General features: G+C 37.5%; 1 protein-coding gene across 1 annotated transcript in view; it reads left to right on the forward strand.

Moving 5' to 3' along the window:
• The first annotated feature begins 129 nt into the window (after positions 1–129).
• Positions 130–20534, forward strand: part of LOC123663639 (DNA replication ATP-dependent helicase/nuclease DNA2) — a 38903-nt gene continuing 18498 nt past the window's right edge. The window contains exons 1-13 of the mRNA XM_045598307.1: positions 130–156; positions 232–814; positions 1211–1350; positions 1979–2112; positions 2198–2408; positions 2511–2730; positions 2980–3006; positions 3146–3265; positions 8837–8993; positions 9355–9470; positions 10647–10746; positions 11660–11848; positions 18828–18925. Of these exons, the coding sequence (XP_045454263.1) occupies positions 130–156; positions 232–814; positions 1211–1350; positions 1979–2112; positions 2198–2408; positions 2511–2730; positions 2980–3006; positions 3146–3265; positions 8837–8993; positions 9355–9470; positions 10647–10746; positions 11660–11848; positions 18828–18925 (2122 nt within the window). The remainder of the gene's footprint in view (positions 157–231; positions 815–1210; positions 1351–1978; positions 2113–2197; positions 2409–2510; positions 2731–2979; positions 3007–3145; positions 3266–8836; positions 8994–9354; positions 9471–10646; positions 10747–11659; positions 11849–18827; positions 18926–20534) is intronic.

Consider the following 20534-nt stretch of genomic DNA (forward strand, 5'->3'; position numbering starts at 1 on the left):
AATTAAACAGGACATTTTAATAAGAATTTATCTATTAAAACTTTCAGGATTTCAAAAATAGTCATCGTGTATATTTTAAAACTTATAACATTTTAAAATGGTCTCTTACAGACTGTTGTAAAAATAAAAATGTCGAAAACATTAAGTCTGAAAAAGGTATGTCTGTATTTTATATTGTGGTTATAGATAGCAGTGTTGTCTATAAATAATGGCGTTTTTATTTTGTTTTAGTCAAAACCGAATGCATCTAAAAATCAAAAAGCTATAACACAGTTTTTTAAAAATGTTTCAAATGATGTTAAAAAGTCTCCTGTTAAACAGTCTCCTGTTAAGCAGTCTCCAGAGGAAACTAAATCTGATTTAAGAATATGTAAGAGAAAATTTTCATCAGCTGAACAGGTAAACACATTGAGAGATGAAGAAAAACCAACTAAAAAATGTAAAATAGTCGGTACTAATGTTTCAATAGAAAAACAAAACGGCACACTTAGTCTTGAACAATTAAAGTCGGAAAAATTAAAGTCTGATTTTCATCATTCACCTGAAAAGAATGTAAATAGAACAGTAAATAATGATAAACAAAGTTCCTGCAGCGTAGATAATAAATCACCTTTGCTGTCACTATCTCCCAATAGTATAAAAAATCAAGTAAAATATACAAATAACCTAGATTGTAATAATGGAAAAGAACCAAACATAAATGAAAAAGAAAATCAAGTATGTAATGACATATTTAATAATCATGATGAAGATATACAAACTTATAATGTTAAATTAAAAAAAAATAACATATCGCCTAAAAAAAGTCCCAATGGTGAGTTCTCTTTTATTATGATTTTTTGAAACATTTAAATTTATTTTCACAACAATGGTAAAAAACAATCTTATTAATTTATTAAATTTTTAGAAATCAAATAAAATATAAATTTTGACCAAGCATTAGTGCAAAAGTCACAGCACTTGATTGCGGTTGTTGTGCTGGCAGTTTGCGGGTTCGATCCCCACACATGACATACATTTGTAGTTGTGGTCTTGGCTTTGGGCTGGTGTATTGTGTGTTTTTTTCCTGGACACAGGAGTTGATCCTAGTTTGGGTTGTTTTTTTTTTTTTAATTTATTATTATAGTTAAAGAAAAATTTCTTTTCATAAATAATTTTTTTTTGCATTTTTATATATTGTATGTTGTACCAACTCTAAATTGTATTTTAGGGAAAAACATAAAAATAGCATCGTCATTAAAATCGGAAAGATCACCATCAAAATTTGGATCTACCGTTAAAGTTCTGGAGTTCAATCAAAATGATGTTGATGATGTTTTTGGTGATGAATGGGAACTAGACAATTTTTCGGTAACTATTGTATATATTTATTGAATTTATAACTGATCCCAGACATTGCCCTTTCTTGCCAAAAATTAATATTATAAATATCGGTAATAATTAAGGTAGGGCACAGAACGAAATATCCTGTTCAAAATGTGGAGCACTGGGGAACTTATTAACCACTTGTGATCCTTCTGTCTTTAGGTGACTCATACGCGTGTTTGCCGACATATGCTACTTGCAATAGAGTCCAAATATTGGAAACTTTTTTTTTTATACAACTAAGTCGGCAAACAAGCATATGACTCACCTGATGATAGTAGCTTATAGACCCGTAGCTTATAGACACATAATCAATCAACACCAGATTCATCTCAAGCGCGTTGCCGACCCTATCCCCAATCCCACCTAAGAGCTTTGGTCACCATACTCACCAAAGGAACACAACACTGCTTGAAAGCAGTATTATATAGCTAACTCAAAATGACAACAGATATGGTATATTTTAAAGAATGGTGTAGAAAATATGGTATATTTTGAGACATATTCCTGAAAAAAATTTTTTGGAATTAAAAAAATTTTAAATGAATAATTCTCAAATTAATGTTTTTTGTTGTGTGTGTGGTTAGCATTTTAATTACAAAATTTTAAACAGGAAACTAAAGAGGATTTAGACCTTACTGTAATGCAGAGATGTGAAATTCTATCAATTGTTAGATATCCTCAGAAGTTAGAACTAAAACTTAAAAACGACAACAAAATTGGCACTTGTTTTGTTGAAGGTATTTGGTAAGAAGAAAAGAAAAATAATTTTATTTATATGTTATTTTGTTGTATAAATAACTTTAAAAAATCGTTTTTGATAATTTTTTAGGGTCAACACACCTTTACAGGAGGGAGATTTAATAAGTGTTCTTGCAAGTCGTGATTCATCAGGGCAGTATAGTATAAACAACACTTCTGGTCTGTTAACCCTACGACCTGATCATCTAATGTCAAGTACTAGTGTAGTAGCGGGGGTCTTCTGCAAACGGAAGGCAGTGTTGCAGGAAAGGTGGCGTGGAATAGATTCGGCGAACACAGCGGTAATAAAAAGCAACTTGTGAAAGTATCATGTATCAAAGCTCTCGTCACGCAATCACCAGCTTACTCCCCAAGTCAAGCGTACGTAAAATTGTATGTTACAGATGACAATTGGTATTCTTATTCATGAATTGGTACAAAAAGCTCTCACACAGAATATAAACAAGACATCAGAGTTGGGTGCCGAAGCTGATAAAATTATCAAGGAGTCAACACAGCTGTTGTATGATGCGGGCATAGATGAGGAAGAGGCTCGGTCTAATATGGAAATGTATATCAGGCCACTGTCTGAATTTATGTTAACGTATATGTCTAGTGAACAGTGTTATAAGGTACGAGAGTTAAAGAAAATAGTATAATAATCAACATGTTCAATGAATATAAGTTGTTAACAGTTGCTATGAACATTTTATATTGTATGGAACTTACCGCAATTTTTATTTCGAAACTGACGCCATGACAAAAAGTTTTAAAGAAAAAGTTTATTTTGTTCTTTATAACGCATTTAATAAACACTGTTTTTTTAAGAAAAAAATACTTTTAAACAATTTTTTTCAATAAACTATTAATAAGTTAAAAAAAAAGCGGAAAAGATTAATAGTGTATTTTAATTTTTGATAGACATATTTTATTACGTCCCTGAATCTGCCGAATCTTCCTTAAAGTAACATTTATTAATTATCACCTCTATTTTTTGTACAAGACCACGTTTTTATTTTATTACAGAATATCGAAAAAGACAAATGGAATGGAAAAATAGACAAAGTATTAGACATCGAAGAGAATCTGTGCTGTCCGAAATTAGGTTTGAAAGGGAAAATTGATGCGACATTACAAGTTACTATTCATGAACGGAAAAGTGAGTTTCATTTTTCTTAGCACATTAAGAAACAATTATATTATGACACATTATTTTTTGTATTCCATACTACAACTAGACTATTCCCGTTAAGAAAATAATGACTCATATATTTTTTTTTATGTCACTAGGTCGGCAAACAAGCGTACGGCTCACCGGATGGTAAGCGATTACCGTAGCTTATAGACACCTGCAACACCAGAGGCATCGCAAGCGCGTTGCCGACCCAATCCCCAATCCCCCCAGGAGCTCTGGTCACCTTACTCACCAACAGGAATACAATACTGCTTAAAACAGTATTATTTAGCTGTGATCTTCTGTAAGGTCGAGGTACTACCCCAGTCGGGCTGCTCCATATTTTGAGCAGGAAATTCCTGCTGTGCCCTACCTCAGTTAAATCATATCATAGCTGCGCCTTCAACAATTAAATCGTAGTAAATTCTACAGTTCTTCAATGTATTGTATATAATAGATCCTTTGTCGAAGGACTAAGTTTCATCCACACCACTTGGATGCTTGGTTTGCAACTAATTCGCGAACTTCACGCGCATTCTTTCCGCGTACATGCAAACTGTTGAATGACCTTCTGTGGTTTTCCCTGAGCGCTATAATTTGAGGTTTCTCAAACGCCGAGTGTATAGTTATTTTATGCCTAAAGGCCGGCGACGCATCCACAACTCGTCCTATATTGCAGATGTGCATTTGCATGATGATTTAACATTAGATGGCTTCGTCCGTTAATTTGCCCCCATTGTTATAAAAAAATAAGATGATAAGGGGACATCCGTTAATTACGTGAGCTCAGAATGGGGGAGGGGGGGTCCTATGAAATCTCACAAAATCTCATTTAAACCGAGGGGGTATAATCGAAAATCTCACATCAACTTCAAAAAATATAAAATATTACAGATACTACAAAAAAAATATATATATATGTTCATTTTGCCAGTCTAAATAAATCTCATGGCTATTAAAATCATTTAGTTTTTGCTTTGAATTTTATTTAATTTAAATAAATTAACTATAGTATCTGTTATAACAGTTTATTATTTCCCGTCAATCTCTATTATATTCACGTCAATCTCACGTAAGCGGTGGGGGGGGGGGTCCAAGCAAATCTCACTCATTCTCACCTAAGGGGGTGGAGGGGTCTAAACTGGTCGAAAAATAGCTCACGTAATTAATAGATGTCCCCCTTACCTGTGTCGTTTCGCAAACAGATCTCAAAGCGCGTTTAAATGCGTTGACGGCGTTTGTATAAAGACAGTGTGTAGATACCCTAAGGAAAACTTTTTTTTTAATGTAAGTGATATATCCACAGCCTTATAATGCCCGTGCTGTTGTTATTCCATATTTTTTAATTTTTTTTTAAACGCTTCGTTACATCACTGCAACTTTAGAAAACTTAAGAACTAGCTGTATAATCTCTAAAAATCGACATCGACGCGAGGCCACTGACCAAGACTATTCTACATATTGTTTTTTTTTTTATAGTTTTTATTTTTATTATATTTACACTTACAAGGCAAACACTTTATATATTCTTTCATAGGCCTCTACGTCTATTCCAGACGATTTAAGCGGTGTCTGAAGAGCATTTCTTCTGATGGCTGTACAAGCCGATACGGGAGCGGCAGATTCTACCACACACCGAACAGGGAAAAGATGTGCTAGTGTCACTGATGTCGCTGTTCTGGTGTTTTTTGTTTCTCCTGTCCGATAAGAGTCCAAACCAGGCTTCATCGTGATGTTGTTGACCATCCTTCACGCTCTTACGCCATTGGTCTCTGTTCTCGGCTAACTTTTCCCAGCTGTTGTGATTTATGTTAAAAGCGACCATATCGCGCTTGGCGCAGTCTTTAAAACGGAGCAAAGGCCTCCCAACATCCCTCCTTGCGTTCGCAACTGCGCCAAGCATGATCTGCCGCGGAAGTCGAGAGGGGTCCATCCGGTGTACATGCCCCAACCAACGCAGCCGACGCTGTTTTAGCATGGCAGTTAGACTGGGCATCCGCGCAATTTGTAGAACCCTCTCGTTGGTCGCTCTGTCTTTCCAACTTATACCCAGGATGTTCCGTAGGCAGCGCATATAAAAAGTGTTAATCTGACGTTCTTGCTTCGCATAGGACGTCCACGCCTCCGCTCCGTACAAGAGCGTGCTCAAAACACAGGCCTGAAATACTATCATCTTGGTCCTGTTGGTAAGATGTTTGTTGTTCCACACTCTTGTACTGAGCCGCCCGAACGTAGTCGCCGCTTTTCCGATGCGAGTATTGATCTCTGCTTCTAGAGAGAGATTGTTCGAGACAGTCGATCCCAGGTAGCAGAACCTATCAACCACTTGTAAAGCAGTGCTATCCAGCATTATTGCAGGTATTTCTGCACTGCCTTGCGCTAGAACCACAGTTTTTTGGGGGTTTATGGACATGGAAAACAAAGTGCATGCTTTGGAAAATTTGTCCATGATTGTTTGAAGCTCGAGAACTGAGTTTGCCACAAAAGCTGCATCATCGGCAAATAACAAAGAGTCAACGAAAAGATCATGACGCTTTCGTTTAGCTTGAAGCAGTGAGATGTTGAATAGCTTTCCGTCTACTCTTGTATGAAGGTGGATACCCTGTTGGCTGTCGCCGAAAGCAGTTCTTAGGATAATCGAAAAGAATATACCAAACAGGGTAGGAGCCAACACGCAGCCCTGACGGACACCCCTACGCATTTCGAACTGATCAGACGTTTGGCCATCAAAAACTACAGCGCCCTTCATATCTTCGTGAAAGGATTGAACAAGGCTCAAGAGTTTCGGTGGACACCCAATGCATTTCAGTGCAGTATAAAGACCCTCCCTGCTGACGGTATCGAAGGCCTTATTTAAGTCAACAAACGCCACGTACAATGGCGTTTTCTGCTCTCTGCACTTCTCCTGTAATTGGCGAAGGGAGAAAATCATATCGACTGTGGAACGCCGGGGGCGAAAACCACACTGTGCCTCAGGATATACGCGATTTGCAAGTTTTTGGAGCTTTCCTAATATTACACGTCCAAATAGCTTGCCGACTGAGCTCAAAAGGGAAATACCACGGTAGGAGTTGCAATCGCCGCGATCCCCTTTCCCTTTGTATAGTGTGATGATGTTGGCATCACGCATATCCCGAGGCACGCACCCCGCCTCCCAGCACTTACACAGCAGACTGTGCAGAATAGGTGACACGCACTTAAGTTTAAGTATTTCTGCTTGGGTTCCATCACTACCAGGACTCTTACCGCGCTTAAGCTGCTTTACAGCAATGTGGTATTCCCTTATAGTAGGTAGGTCGTCTAATTGACTCCAAGTATCCAGTTTAGGCATGCTCTGAATAGCCTCCGGTTCGATGCTGACTGGAGTTGCATAGAGAGTGGTGAAGTGTTCTACCCAACGTTCCATTTGACGATGACGATCTGTTATAACAGAGCCATCAGCTTCTTTAAGGGGAGCTGTCTTTTTGGAAACTGGGCCGATGGCCTGTTTTATACCAGAGTACACACCGCTGAAGTTTCCTGAGTCTGCACACGCTTGGATGTTGTGGCAAATATTGGTCCAATAGACATTCGCAAAGTGGCGTGTGCTGCGTTGAAGAGCTGCTTTAGAAATTGTAAGCTCTTCGCGCGTCTTTGGATTAGGATTCAGACGGTGAGCAAGAGCAGCGTCGCGTTTAGAGTCAAGAAAGAGAAGAAGGGTGAAAGTTGCTCTATATTTTCAGTGAACCAGTCTTGAGATTTAGCTCTCTGATAGCCGAAAGCTTTGGCAGCTGTTTCCGTGAGAAGAGCTCTGACATTACTCCATTCGTCTTCGACGGTCGCATTTACATCCCAAGTTTCAGTCTCCTTACGTACCAAATCCTCAAAATCACGAATCAAATCGTCATGCCTAGTTTTAGGAAGGTCTAATTTCTTCTTACCAGGTGGTTTGGACGAATGAATCTTTTTGTGGATCAGGGCTACACGTGTTACTACTAGGGAATGATCAGTGTCACATTCCGCGCTGTGGAATGTACGCGTGTGAATGGTTTCGCGGAGGTCTTTTCTTCTGGTGAGGACTAGGTCTAGCTGGTGCCAGTGACCAGAGCGAGGGTGCTTCCAGGACACCCTACGCATAGGCTTACCCTTGAAGAAAGTATTGGTCACACACAGCAATTGGCTCGAGCAGAACTCAAGTAAACGTTGTCCGTTCTCGTTGAGTTTTCCAATGCCGTGGGGGCCCACACAATCGGGCCAAGCAGAGCTGTCCTGGCCGACCCGGGCGTTAAAGTCACCCAAGATGTAAAGTCTGTCACTAGAACTTACGCCACGTACCGTCTCAGTGAGTTGGTCGTAAAATTGGTCTTTGGCTTCGTCAGGTGAAACTAGTGTTGGGGCATATGCGGAAATAAAAGTAACAAAGCCGCAGTTGCTTCGCATCCTCAACACCATAATGCGCTCCGAAATTCCTCGAGGAGTTTCGATTGCGGAAAGGAGATCATTGCGGATTGCGAAACCAACGCCATGCTCACGTGCGGCAGTAGAGTCCTTTCCCTTCCAGAAAAATGTATATGAGGCCTCGCGTATTGAGCCTTCGTCCGGTAATCTGGTCTCTTGCAGTGCGGAAACCGCTATGTTAAGTCTTTTGAGCTCGACATCGATTAAGGCAGTTTTGCGCAGGTCGTCAGCGCCATTTGAGCTTCCATTGGTGTCTGGGAAGCCTGTCCTCATCGTACGGACATTCCATGTCGATAAACGCATGAAAAGTGGGTTTTTGGTGTGTATTTTTAATTGCTGCTTAGATCCAGGTGTGGTTTGTAACGACGTGAACTTTCTAGATTTACTAGTGCTTCCTACACCCTAAAGAAGCAAATCCACGACGAGGCGGATCGGTACCTAATTGGCCGGGGGCTGCCCGGTTTAAGCGGGCGGTAACCGATCAATGGGTCTTCGATGAACCCTCCCACTGACGAGAGTGACCCCTGGCGCCCGCACTTGACGCCTATTATATGCGGACTTATAACCGGTCACTGCCACTCCCCGTGTTGTTTTCCACGCAGCAGCACTGTCGTGGGCAGAGTGACCTCTCCGCAGACACTGCGTCGCCTGGGACACAGATTAAGGAAAACGCAGGGTTGCCCAAGACCCACGCCCACCCTCTCGACCTAGCTGACTTAATCCGCAGGAACGGCAAGCCGATACGTGCGGAGCCAGTTCGGTTGCAGGAATCAGCTGCGAGAACGCCTAACGGAGACTCCTTCCGGGTTTAATAACGGAATTTTCCATTTCCTGGATGGTGAATAACTACGCAAACTAGAAGGTCTAGTTTGAGTTCCCTTAGTCGCCTTTTACGACTCCCTGGGAAGAAATGGGGTGGTACGATTCTTTTGAGCCGGAAACCACACGGCCACCGGAAACCACACGGCCATTGCAACCACATTGGCCGTGTGGTATATTCTTTATTGCACTTAAAATCAGATACAAATATATCAGTATAATGGCGAACTTATCTCTAAAAGAGATCTCTTCTACCAATTTACCCATGTGAGTGAGTGATGGTGTTATCGGTGTTTATAGACATAAAAGCCATCGTACCTCTGGAGTTGAAGAGCGGACGCGCCAGTATGTCAGCGGAGCATCGCGGGCAGCTATTCTTGTATGGGATGATGCTCAGTCTCCAGAGGGATGAGGACCCCACCACTGCCGTGCAACGAGGACTGCTGCTCTATTTGAAGTTAGTTTACTGATAATTATAAATAATAATAAAACGTTTATATCATACAAGAAAAAAAATGAAACAAAAATAAAATATCGAAACATTATAATATGTATTCGTCAATTAAATTAATATTTTACTGTGCACCAGCTTTTGATTAAAAAACGAACATCATAATTCGTACACCCAGTGAACAATTATGCGGTACCACACACATAAAAAAGTACAGTGGAATTTAGAACTTATTTCTTTTTTAAATTCTGTTAGAAAAAGAAATAGAAACTGCGCTTTAGTTTATTTTCTTGCGAAACTATTAAATTGAAGTTAAATTAATAAATAAAAAAAATTCCAATAAAAATCGATTATAAATTATTTCTAGAGAGCGTATTGATTTGAAGGAGGTAAGCTGCGGATATCCAGAGAGGCGTGATCTCATTATGTTACGCAACGAACTAGTACAGCATCTTGCAGCCGGACCACAGGACTTTGATACTGGTAAGTCTTATCTTTCTAACTTTTAAGGGTCGTCCGAAATTTCGGTTTCGGTCAGTTCCGGCCTAAGTTTCAATTTCGGTAAAAATGGGCCGAAACTTTCGAGCCGAAAGTCTGTAGTTGTGGAATAATGTACGTCAAGAGACGACCACTGGATAAGGTCTCAGGAAGTAAATATTGTTTATAGGATATTGTAAACACAAACTCTATGATATCAAAGTGAATGTTGTTTTTTTGTATGTATGTACAAATAAATGCTTAAAATACACAATACTTCAGTATATACTGTTACACTGTCCACGCGAGTTTTACTTTTGGTTTCGTCCAAAAGTGTGACTAAGGCTGAAATTTCGGTTTCGGCTATGGTCAAGAAACCTATTTCGGTCGGACTCTAAACTATTTATGCCCGGATCCTACATTTAGAAAACAGTAAAATTATTGACATGTTATATTTAAAATTTAACGGATTGTTTTCTTATATAAATCAGACTTTAATCATTAATTTTAATGTATGTCCATATAAAATTTTGTTTGATTTTTCCTGCACTAATCTGGGTAACATATTAAGAGGTCAGAGATTTCATAGTAAAAATTATTACGTATATTTTTATTAATTTTGTATTTGTAGTTTTTGTTTATGTAATAAGAATTAATTATTGTTCTGAATAGTAGTATAGTTTAATTTTAAAACTCTCTCACTTGTTTAGTTAAACTATTTTGTAGATGTATATGCTCGTATACTGATTTTTGTTTCTTATTTCTCTGTATAAATATCAATATCCACCTTTTCTTGTAAAATTGTAGTATAGTACCATATCATCATCATCATCATCATCATCATCATCATCATCATTACTTCAGCCTAATACAGTTCACTGCTGGACACAAGTTCGCGCCAAAAATAACGTGAACTCATGTGTTTTGCCCATAGTCACCACGCTGGGCAGGCGGGTTGGTGACCGCAGGGCTGGCTTTGTCGCACCGAAGACGCTGCTGCCCGTCTTCGACCTGTGTATTTCAAAGCCAGCAGTTGGATGGTACCATATGCTTCAAATAAACAGTTTAACTTACGTAATAAAATAAAATAAAGTACAGTTTGAGGTTGAAGAGTTCAAAAAAAGATTTATATTTATTATTACTATATTTTTTTCATGATAGATAACCTAGTGGATATAGAAGACGCGTCTCGCCTGCTGCAGCAGAGCTTACCGGAACCAGTGCATCACCACTCCGCGTGCTCCAAGTGTCCCTACCTCACGATTTGTTCCCTACACTTATGGTAAGTTAGATCATTTGTTGTTTTAAAATTTAAAAATGAAAGTCAATAATTACTCTATTCAAGTAGGCTTTAAAGGCGCTTTTGAATGTCACTACACAAATTATAATTATATTTGTTTTTTATAATTTTAATTAATTGATAGTGATCCACCGATATAGGATCGTATGCATTTGATTTTTCAATCAACAATTTCGTGTTACCGGTGGTAGGTAAATCCGTCAACCAGCAGTGCAATAATTTGATGGATTAAGCTTTAACAATCTTATATATGAGATTGTTAAAGCTTAATCGGTTAAGCGTCTTCGGTGCGACAAAGCCAGCCCTGCGGTGGTGACTATGGGCAACACACATGAGTTGTCGTCATTTTTGGCGCGAACTTGTGGAGGTCTATGTCTAGCAGTGGACTGCGATAAGCTGAAGTCAATCTTATATATGGTGAAGAAAGTATTTGGCAGTGGGATGTGATAGGCTGAAACAGTCAATCTTCGAAAATTCATTAAATTATAATTTTACTAGCTGACCCGATAAATGTTGTCCTATCAATATGAAACTTACTGTTATCTCTTGTCTTATAACCAATCTTCTGTCAATTCTATATTAAACCTCATAAGGTTACATTAAAAAAGTTTATATTGTCCAAAGCGCTAAAGTTAGATTAGGAATAATTTTATATGGTGGTTAAGAATTCTTAAATTTTCTAATTTTCTGCGCAATTTTCTTATATTTTTCTTTCATAAGAACCTTATCCTGACAATAACAAACACAACAAAAAAAGAATTAGCGAAATCGGTCCAGCTGTTCACGCGTGATGGTGTCTTCAAGGGAAATAGGGATTCATTTTTATATATATATATATATATATATATATATATATATATATATATATATATATATATAGATTTCTATGTAACAGGCATACAGAAGGTCCAGAAGTGTCAGAATCCCATCCGTTAGCAAAGTTAAAGAACGAGGCCCTAGGACACCTCTGTCCTGGCCACATAAAGTACTTCCTACACTGGACAAGTTTGTTGAGGCTGGAGGAAAGAGAACAGATGACAGCCTCCCCCCTGCACGCTCTGTGGACTGACAGTGTAGAGAAACGGTGAGCAGATAATATAGCGCAATTTACAAAATAATCAGCAAAATGTAGAATAAATAGTCGCCAATCCGCAGTGGAGCAGTGTGGTGGATTTAGTTCCAATCCTTCTCCTACATGGAGAAAGGCCTATGCCTAGCTGTGGCATGTTACAGGCTGAATCATTCGTGATAAACTAGCCCGTTTTCGTAGATTGCAGAACCCATAACCCCCGGAGCAGTAGCAGGGTTTGTTTTGAAGTAATTAGAATCAACTGTTTGTGTGTAAATGTCAATAGACATGTGGCGACATCTATCACGTGAAATACGAACGACTACGAAAACTACGTAATTAGAGAAAAACTGACGTATGCTACATCGCGCTATCAGAGTTTTCAAAGTGATTAAGTATATATACAAGATCCCGACAACAACCGTCGGGGCGTTAGCCCGCCAGACACAACATCCGTCTGGTTGGAGGATCCTCCCTTTGCGGTGGCGAACGAGGAACTGAACATCTTGTTCTTCGCACCCCCAAAGACATGACTGTGACATTTATAAAAAAAATAGTGTATTTTTGATCACTCGCCATATATTAACAGTTCATCGGAACATTATAACATCATACTTACGAATTGTTCAATTTCGAACATGTCTGCGGAATTGAACGAATTGTGAGCAATACGAGTCGTTTTTTTGTATATAGGAACCGGCCTTTTAGACGAATTCCACAATAACTAACTGCCCTTGTCTTTGTTTTTTATATAAAATTTGCTTTATTCAGTCATACAGTCTATTCGAGTTAAAAAAATAGTAAGTCATAGCTATCAGTTAGCTTAGCCATTGCCCTCGACCAATTAAATTGCAGTAAATTAGAATGCGTGTGCAAATTTACAAGTTGAAGGTATTCAACAAATCAATAGTCGTGACAATGATGAGTTACTTATTTCTTTGTAGTGTGTAAGTAAATGTTATATAGATATTATATGTAGTAGTAGCGTAAGAGTGCCTTAATAAGTACATATATAATAATGTGTAATGTTTGAGATGAGTTCAGTAATAAATAAGATTAGAATAGATCCAGTCGTTTTCATATCTCCGATGACATAACCTTACATGGCGACCCTGCCATCCGAGACGGGCTGCCTAGTCCGGTCGCGAAATTTTAAATTCTTACAAAATTAATAGTTTTATTAAATTTTCGCGATGTGCCGGTCAGATATTCAGAAAGAAGACGTTTTTATTACACAAAATAGTGGCGCTTCAAATTCGGCTTCGGCTACCAAAGATGCCATTCTCGTGGATTCGTAATGAGGTTTTAGCCCAAAACCTCAGAAGGTCATTCCGACGATTTACGCCGGAGGCTCGTGTCTGCTACGAGTGCCGCCAGCAACGCCAGGAGCCCGAGCACCACCACCAGGAAGCCGGTATGAGACTCCCGAGCAGTAAGTGATTTGTTATTGTAAAAACCAAAAAAGCATTTAGTGAAAAGTGCAGTGATGAGAGTTCTATCGTTAAATTAATTAATTAAGAGGGGACCTAATTTTAGCCTGATTTTATTTTAATTTTATGTTTATAATTAAGTAATATTTTAATTTTATATAAATATATTTTTTTTATGTTATGGCAAATGAACTTAAAGATATATATAATAAGTTAAAAAATATTAAAGAAAATTTAACAAAGCTTAGTTATGTTAAAAGAACGTTAAATATTTAAAAAAGAAAGTTAGATGAAGCTACTTTATTAAAATGTCAATTTGATGAATGTATGAACATTTTGTCAGAACAAATTGAAAATAAACAATTTAGTGGTAATATTTTACAAGAAATTCAATCATACTGTGATTTGATTCAAAATATTAGAACTATTGTCATATAGTTCTCAGTCTTATAGTGCTGAGTGTACGGTCGAAATTCAAAACGAAGCAACTATGGAGTCTTTTGATTATCGAACTGCTGTCGCTTTATTACCGATTATGAACGGGGATGAAAACGTCACCAAATCCTTGATAGATGCCATAGAATTGTATAGCTCGTCACTCTCTATAGAAAGTAAGCAAATGCTCATTAAATTTATTTTAAAGACGAGATTACACGAAAATGCAAAACTACGAATGTCTACTTCGTATGATAGTTGTGACTCGCTTATTAGAGACATGCGTCAGCATCTGCTCACCAAAAAGTCGAGTACAGCTATACATAAGGAATTGTCGTTTATTAGTCAAAATGGTTTGACTTTAGACAAGTATGGGTCTAAAGTTGAACAACTTTTTGTGGATTTGACGGTCGCACAAGCGGATGGTGATCAAAATGCGTATAAAATACTACGTCCTCAAAATGAGAAAATCGCCATAAAAAGTTTTATTGACGGGTTACGAAACCGTGAAATCCGTACTATTCTATCGGCGCGTAATTATGACACCTTGAAAGATACTATCAGAGCTGCGCAAGACGAGGAGTTGTCATACAATCGTCCTCAATCGCACGATATAGCTTATATTGGCTACCAAGGTTATTATTTTAAAAATCGCGGTAATTACCGTAAATTTGATAATGGACGCCCTAATCGTACGAACGATAGATATATACGTAGGGGTAATAATAGAGTATCTTTTAATAGGCCACCACACAATTATTTTCAGAATCAGTCTGGAAATTATCGTAAGACTAATATGCAGCGCGGATCGACTCGTTCAAATCGCGGCAGGCCTGGACGTACATATACGCGTACTAATAATGTACACGTAATCGAAACAGGCATTAATAATATGAACTTTAACGACGAAAATCGTAACAAGGCTAATTCGGAAGAATGTAGAGATAATTCGTTGCAGTTTTTTCGATAATCATTTCATTTATGCGTGTAACAATAATAGCTCGGTAGAATTTTTAATACAAGGTGCCAAATATAGTTTGCTTATAGATTCCGGAGCATCATTATCCGTATTGAAATACAACACGGTAGCACAGTGGAACATTCCAATTCATAAGGAATGCATTTACATAAATGGCATAGGAGGCAAAGTGCAAACGTTAGGCTATGTTTTCATTACGTTGACCATAAATGATCAGGAATTCGTACACAAGTTTTATGTTATGAAAACTTTGCCTGGTATTAGAGATGGTATTATAGGTATAGATTTTATGAACAAGTATAACGCTATTTTAAATTTCGAAAATAATACGATTACTATTAGTAAAAATAACAATATTATAACCTTACCTATGATAAATAATTGTATAGGAAATAAAAGCTTTTTTTTGAGCATTCCACCGAGATGCGAAAAGATATTTACATTGGAGACTAGTTTTAACGAGGATTGTGTAATTTTACCGTATCAATTATGCGATGGAGTTTTTATAGCCGGAAGCATTTGTAGGCCGAATAATGGACAAGTTTATATACAGATATTAAATACACGCGAAACACAAGTAGATATTAATTATTTTAGACCAGAGGTACATTTATTATCGGATTATAATATTTGTAACTTTGAACGAAATTGTAATATTGACGGAGACAGGGTGCGCATTTTATTGAACCTTATAAATTTTGACCATTTAAATAGCGAGGAAACGTCATCAATTCAAAACATATGTGCAAAGTTTTCAGATGTTTTTCACTTGCCTAAGGATAAATTATCCACCACTAACCTTTACGATCAAAGCATACAGCTAAAGCCAGGTGCAGACCCAGTTTATACTAAACAGTACAGGTTACCATTTTCTCAACGTGAGGAAATTGAAACACAAGTTAAGAAAATGCTTTCTGAAAATATAATTGAACCAGCAAAAAGCGAGTGGTCGAGTCCTGTCTTACTGGTTCCGAAAAAATCCGATGATAATTCAAAGAAGTGGAGATTTGTTATAGATTTTCGAAAATTAAATTCTAGAACTTTAGACGATAAATTTCCTCTGCCTAATATTAACGATATTTTAGATTCTTTGTCAGGTTCAATGTATTTTTCACAGTTAGATTTGTCACAAGCTTATTATCAGGTAAAATTAAAACCAGAAAGTAGAAAATACACAGCATTTACTACACCTTCTGGACAATATCAGATGACGCGCTTACCTATGGGTTTAAAAATTAGCCCTAGTGCTTTTTCCCGGTTAATGACAATTGCTATGTCAGGTCTTACTTACGACAAATTGTTTGTTTATTTAGATAATTTAATTTGTTTCGGACGTAATTTAGAAATGCATAACAAAAATTTGATAGATATTTTAATTAGACTGCGAAAAGTTAATTTAAAACTTAATCCGAGTAAATGCGATTTCTTAAGAAAAGAAATACAATTATTAGGTCACGTTGTTTCTTCTGAAGGAATAAAACCAGATTTAGAAAAAATAAATATAATAAAAAATTATCCCGTTCCAAAAAATGCTGAAGAAACAAAAAGATTTGTAGCGTTCGTTAATTTTTATAGAAAATTTATACCAAATTTTGCGGAAATATGTTTACCTCTTAATAGGTTGTGTCGAAAGTATGTTCATTTTGAATGGTCAGATGAATGTAAAAAATCTTTTGAATTTTTAAAAAAGTCATTAATGTCTCCACCTATATTACAATATCCGAATTTTGATGACGACAACACGTTTATTTTACAAACAGATGCGTCTGGATATGCAATCGGATCCGTATTATGCAATAATGACAACAGACCCGTAGCGTTTGCTAGCCGTAGTCTCAATAAAGCGGAAATTAGGTATCCCACGATAGAAAAAGAGTTGCTCGCTATCGTGTGGTCCGTAAAGTATTTTAGGCCGTATCTGTTCGGAAGAAAATTTATTATAAGAACTGATCACAAACCGTTGATTTATTTATTCAATCAAACAAATCCATCTAGTCGTTTGACAAAATTTCGTTTACTCTTAGAGGAGTATGACTATATAATAGAATATGTTAAAGGTACTGACAATGTAGCTGCAGATGCGTTGTCACGTATCCGAATAACTAGTGAGGAATTGAAGGAAATAAATCAACATGTTGTGTCAGTGTTGACGAGAGCTCAAAGGAAGAAAATGAATGAAAAGAGTTTAGAGAATGTCGGTTACAACCCCGAGGTTTCCGAGCGAACTGCTAACGATTGGACTGATCACCCAAGAGTTATGGAGTTGCTTAAAAAACCAGAGGAGTGTACTGAGTTAAGATTTTTAAATAAAAAACAATGGAAAAGTTTAAAGTTCTTAAAAGGACAAAATAAAAATTTATTTAATTATGATGCATCAAATGGTATTTTAATAGTAAACCCATATTTCCGATTACAATGCGCACGAGATGCCTTTGTAAGGAAGTTGGCGGATTACTGTAGAAAAATAAAAATTAATAATGTGTATGTAATACAAAATGATGAGAACAGCACATTAATAAAAGACTTAAGTCAGAGTATAGACATTGCACCTAACTGGTCCGGACCGCGTTTATATATTTTAAAAGGTGTAAAAGTGATAAGTGATCACGATACGAAACGTGTAATATTAAATGATTACCACTTACTACCGAGTAGTGGTCACGCCGGTATACGTCGTATGATAAGTAACATAAAACGTCGTTACTTTTGGCCGAAATTAGAAAAAGATATCGCGGATTTCGTAAATCGCTGCGATAAATGTAAACGTCAGAAACATTTTAAATATATTAAAGAGCCAATGGTCCTTACCGATACGGGATATTCGGCTTTCGATAGGATATACTTAGATTTAGTTGGGCCCTTAAGTAAGGATAGTGATAATTATAAATATATTCTCACATTACAGTGTGATCTTAGTAAGTACGTAGAAGCTTATCCGTTAAGAAATAAGGATACAATTTCAGTGGCAACAGCTTTTATTAATAATTTTATTTTACGCTATGGAATTCCGAGAAACATTATATCTGATCGGGGCACGGAGTTCATTTCGAATGTAATGAATGAAGTGTGTAAAATGCTTAAAATCAATCAAATATCTTCGACAGCGTATCATCATCAGTCAATAGGAAGCTTAGAAAATACCCATAAAAATTTAATGTCATTCCTTCGCATACAAACAGACAATGAACCACAAAATTGGAGTTCATGGTTACCATATTGGTGCTTCGCTTTTAACACGACCGTACACACATCAACTAAATATACTCCATACGAACTCGTTTTCGGAAAAATATGTAATTTACCTAGTAATTTAACATCAGATGTTGCGCCTCTGTATAATCCAGACGACTATCCGCAACAACTTAGATATAGACTACAAAAATCACAGTATGATGCAAGAAAAAATTTAATTAGCAGTAAACAAATTAGAAAATGTAAATATGATTCCTATAATAATCCTATAACATATAGTACAGGTGACATGATACTACTTAGGAATGAACAAAATGTAAACAAATTGGATCCTTTGTACATTGGACCATATAGAGTAATAGAAGATTGTAATCCTAATGTAAAAATACAATATAAAGGTAAAGAATTAATAGTACATAAAAATAGAACTAGACCATATTATACCAAATGATTTGTTTTATTGTATTTGTTTATTTTATTCTTTTGCCATTGAAAATGTACCTATGTAATTTAATACCTAAGTAAATGTGTTAAATTTAATTTCAAATTAACTATCATATGTTTAGAATGATAAAAATGTAATCAATATTATAATACTAATGTAATCCTATTAATATGTTTAATATCTTTTAATTATTAATTATTTTGTTTTAATTCATATACTTATATAAATTAATATACCTTTTTACTCAAATAAAAATAAATGTAATCCATTATTTTTATTTTTTTTGCCGGTGGGCGTGTAGTGTGTAAGTAAATGTTATATAGATATTATATGTAGTAGTAGCGTAAGAGTGCCTTAATAAGTACATATATAATAATGTGTAATGTTTGAGATGAGTTCAGTAATAAATAAGATTAGAATAGATCCAGTCGTTTTCATATCTCCGATGACATAACCTTACATCTTAACGCGACCAGAGTAATAAAAAAAATAATTATTTTTATTTGTTTTCAGGTCAAAACGCGGTGTGTGCGCTGCTAACTTGAAGTTAAAAGGTGTATCAGATTTGGGCGATAAGCTCTTACATGTTTTTAGTAGACAACTTGATCATAGTAGTAAGTATATAGGGTATTCGAATTCTAACTGCGTTCCTTCAGATGAGAGGTTCTGTAGGTGTTATATGTGTATTTTGATCACATTACACATGAAAAAAAATTCCTAGCCCTCTTTAGAGTTCCGTACCCAAAGGGGGAAAACGGGACCCTCTTACTGAGATTTCGCTGTCTGTCCGTCCGTCTGTGTCCGTCTGCCCGTCTGCCCGTCTGTCACTCTGCCCATCTGTCCGTCCGTCCGTTTGTGTCAAGAACCGCGATAGCTAGGCAGTTGAGATTTTCACAAATTATGTGTTTCTTTTGCCGGTATAACAGCAAATACTAAAAACAAAATAAAATAAATATTTAAGGGAGGCTCCCATACAAAAAACGCCATTTTGGCTATTTTTGCGCGAGTCCGACTCGCACTTGGCCGATATTTTATATTTTGCTTTGTCTTAATGTACGAGCTACTTTGGCAACGTACTTCTGCATTACCGTTCAATACTATTTTTCTTAATCCCTAAAACGTTGATAAAGTGAAACATTAATACTTACTGCCGCAAACAACTAAAGAACACACGGTGAAGACTACGAATGCCGGCGCAAAAGCCCCAATACAATGAAAAACATTCTACAAGAAGATTCTTTAGTTGTTTACGTGCACTCCGAGGCACGGTGGGGAGACCTTCCAAGAACTGACATACATATAGGAAAGAAATATTTGTGCAAATACGAATATCTATCCCGAGCGGGAGATGAACCCGCAAACCGACGGTGTTTAGGCGCGTACAAGCCCGACGCACCAGAGAGTTTGTTTAATATTTGTCTTGTAATGTGTTATAACCACCACCCCGCCTGCCCAGCGTGGTGACCATGGGCAAAAGACATGAGTTGCCTCCATTTTTGGCGGGAACTTGTGGAGGCCTATGTCCAGCAGTGGACTGAATGCATGAAGTGCCTAAGCTACGGTCACACCAGGGCACTCTGCAAGCAGGAAAAAGATGTTTGCAGCTACTGCGGCGGCGAGCATACGGGGGGGAACTGTCCATCGAGGGCTAAGAACGAACAACCTGGATGCGTGAACTGCTCCAGGGCCAAAAGGGCAGGCGCTGACCTAGCTCACACTGCATACAGCACAGAGTGCCAGGAACGACAAAAATGGGACAACATAGCTAGATCGAGGGTCCAATATTGCTGAGGGTGACCCGGAGGCCAAAGTAGTGGCTCCCAACGAAGATGCGGACAAAACAGGCTGCGCTTTACGCTTTATACAGGTAAACCTGCAGCGCTCGAAACTGGCTACGGATGAGCTGCGTCAGGTGGCCGCAGAAAGGAGAATATCTTTCGCCTTAGTCCAAGAACCGTACATCGGTAGAACGGGTGAAATGAGACAATACCCGGGTGCGAAAATCATCCAGTGCACCCTGGGCCGCCAGAAACCAGTTAAGGCAGCAATCGTCGTCTTCGGTGACAATGTGGAAGTCATTCACGACCCCCAGATCGTCACCGAAAACCTGGTAGCGGTCTTTGTAAAGGCCGGCAAGCTCGAGCTCGGGTTACTGTCCGTGTACTTTGAAGGGGACCAAGATATGGAAACCTATCTACAGCAGCTGAGAGCGGCAACCAC

The sequence above is a fragment of the Melitaea cinxia genome, chromosome 20, assembly GCF_905220565.1.
Source record: "Melitaea cinxia chromosome 20, ilMelCinx1.1, whole genome shotgun sequence".
Lineage (NCBI taxonomy): Eukaryota > Metazoa > Arthropoda > Insecta > Lepidoptera > Nymphalidae > Melitaea > Melitaea cinxia.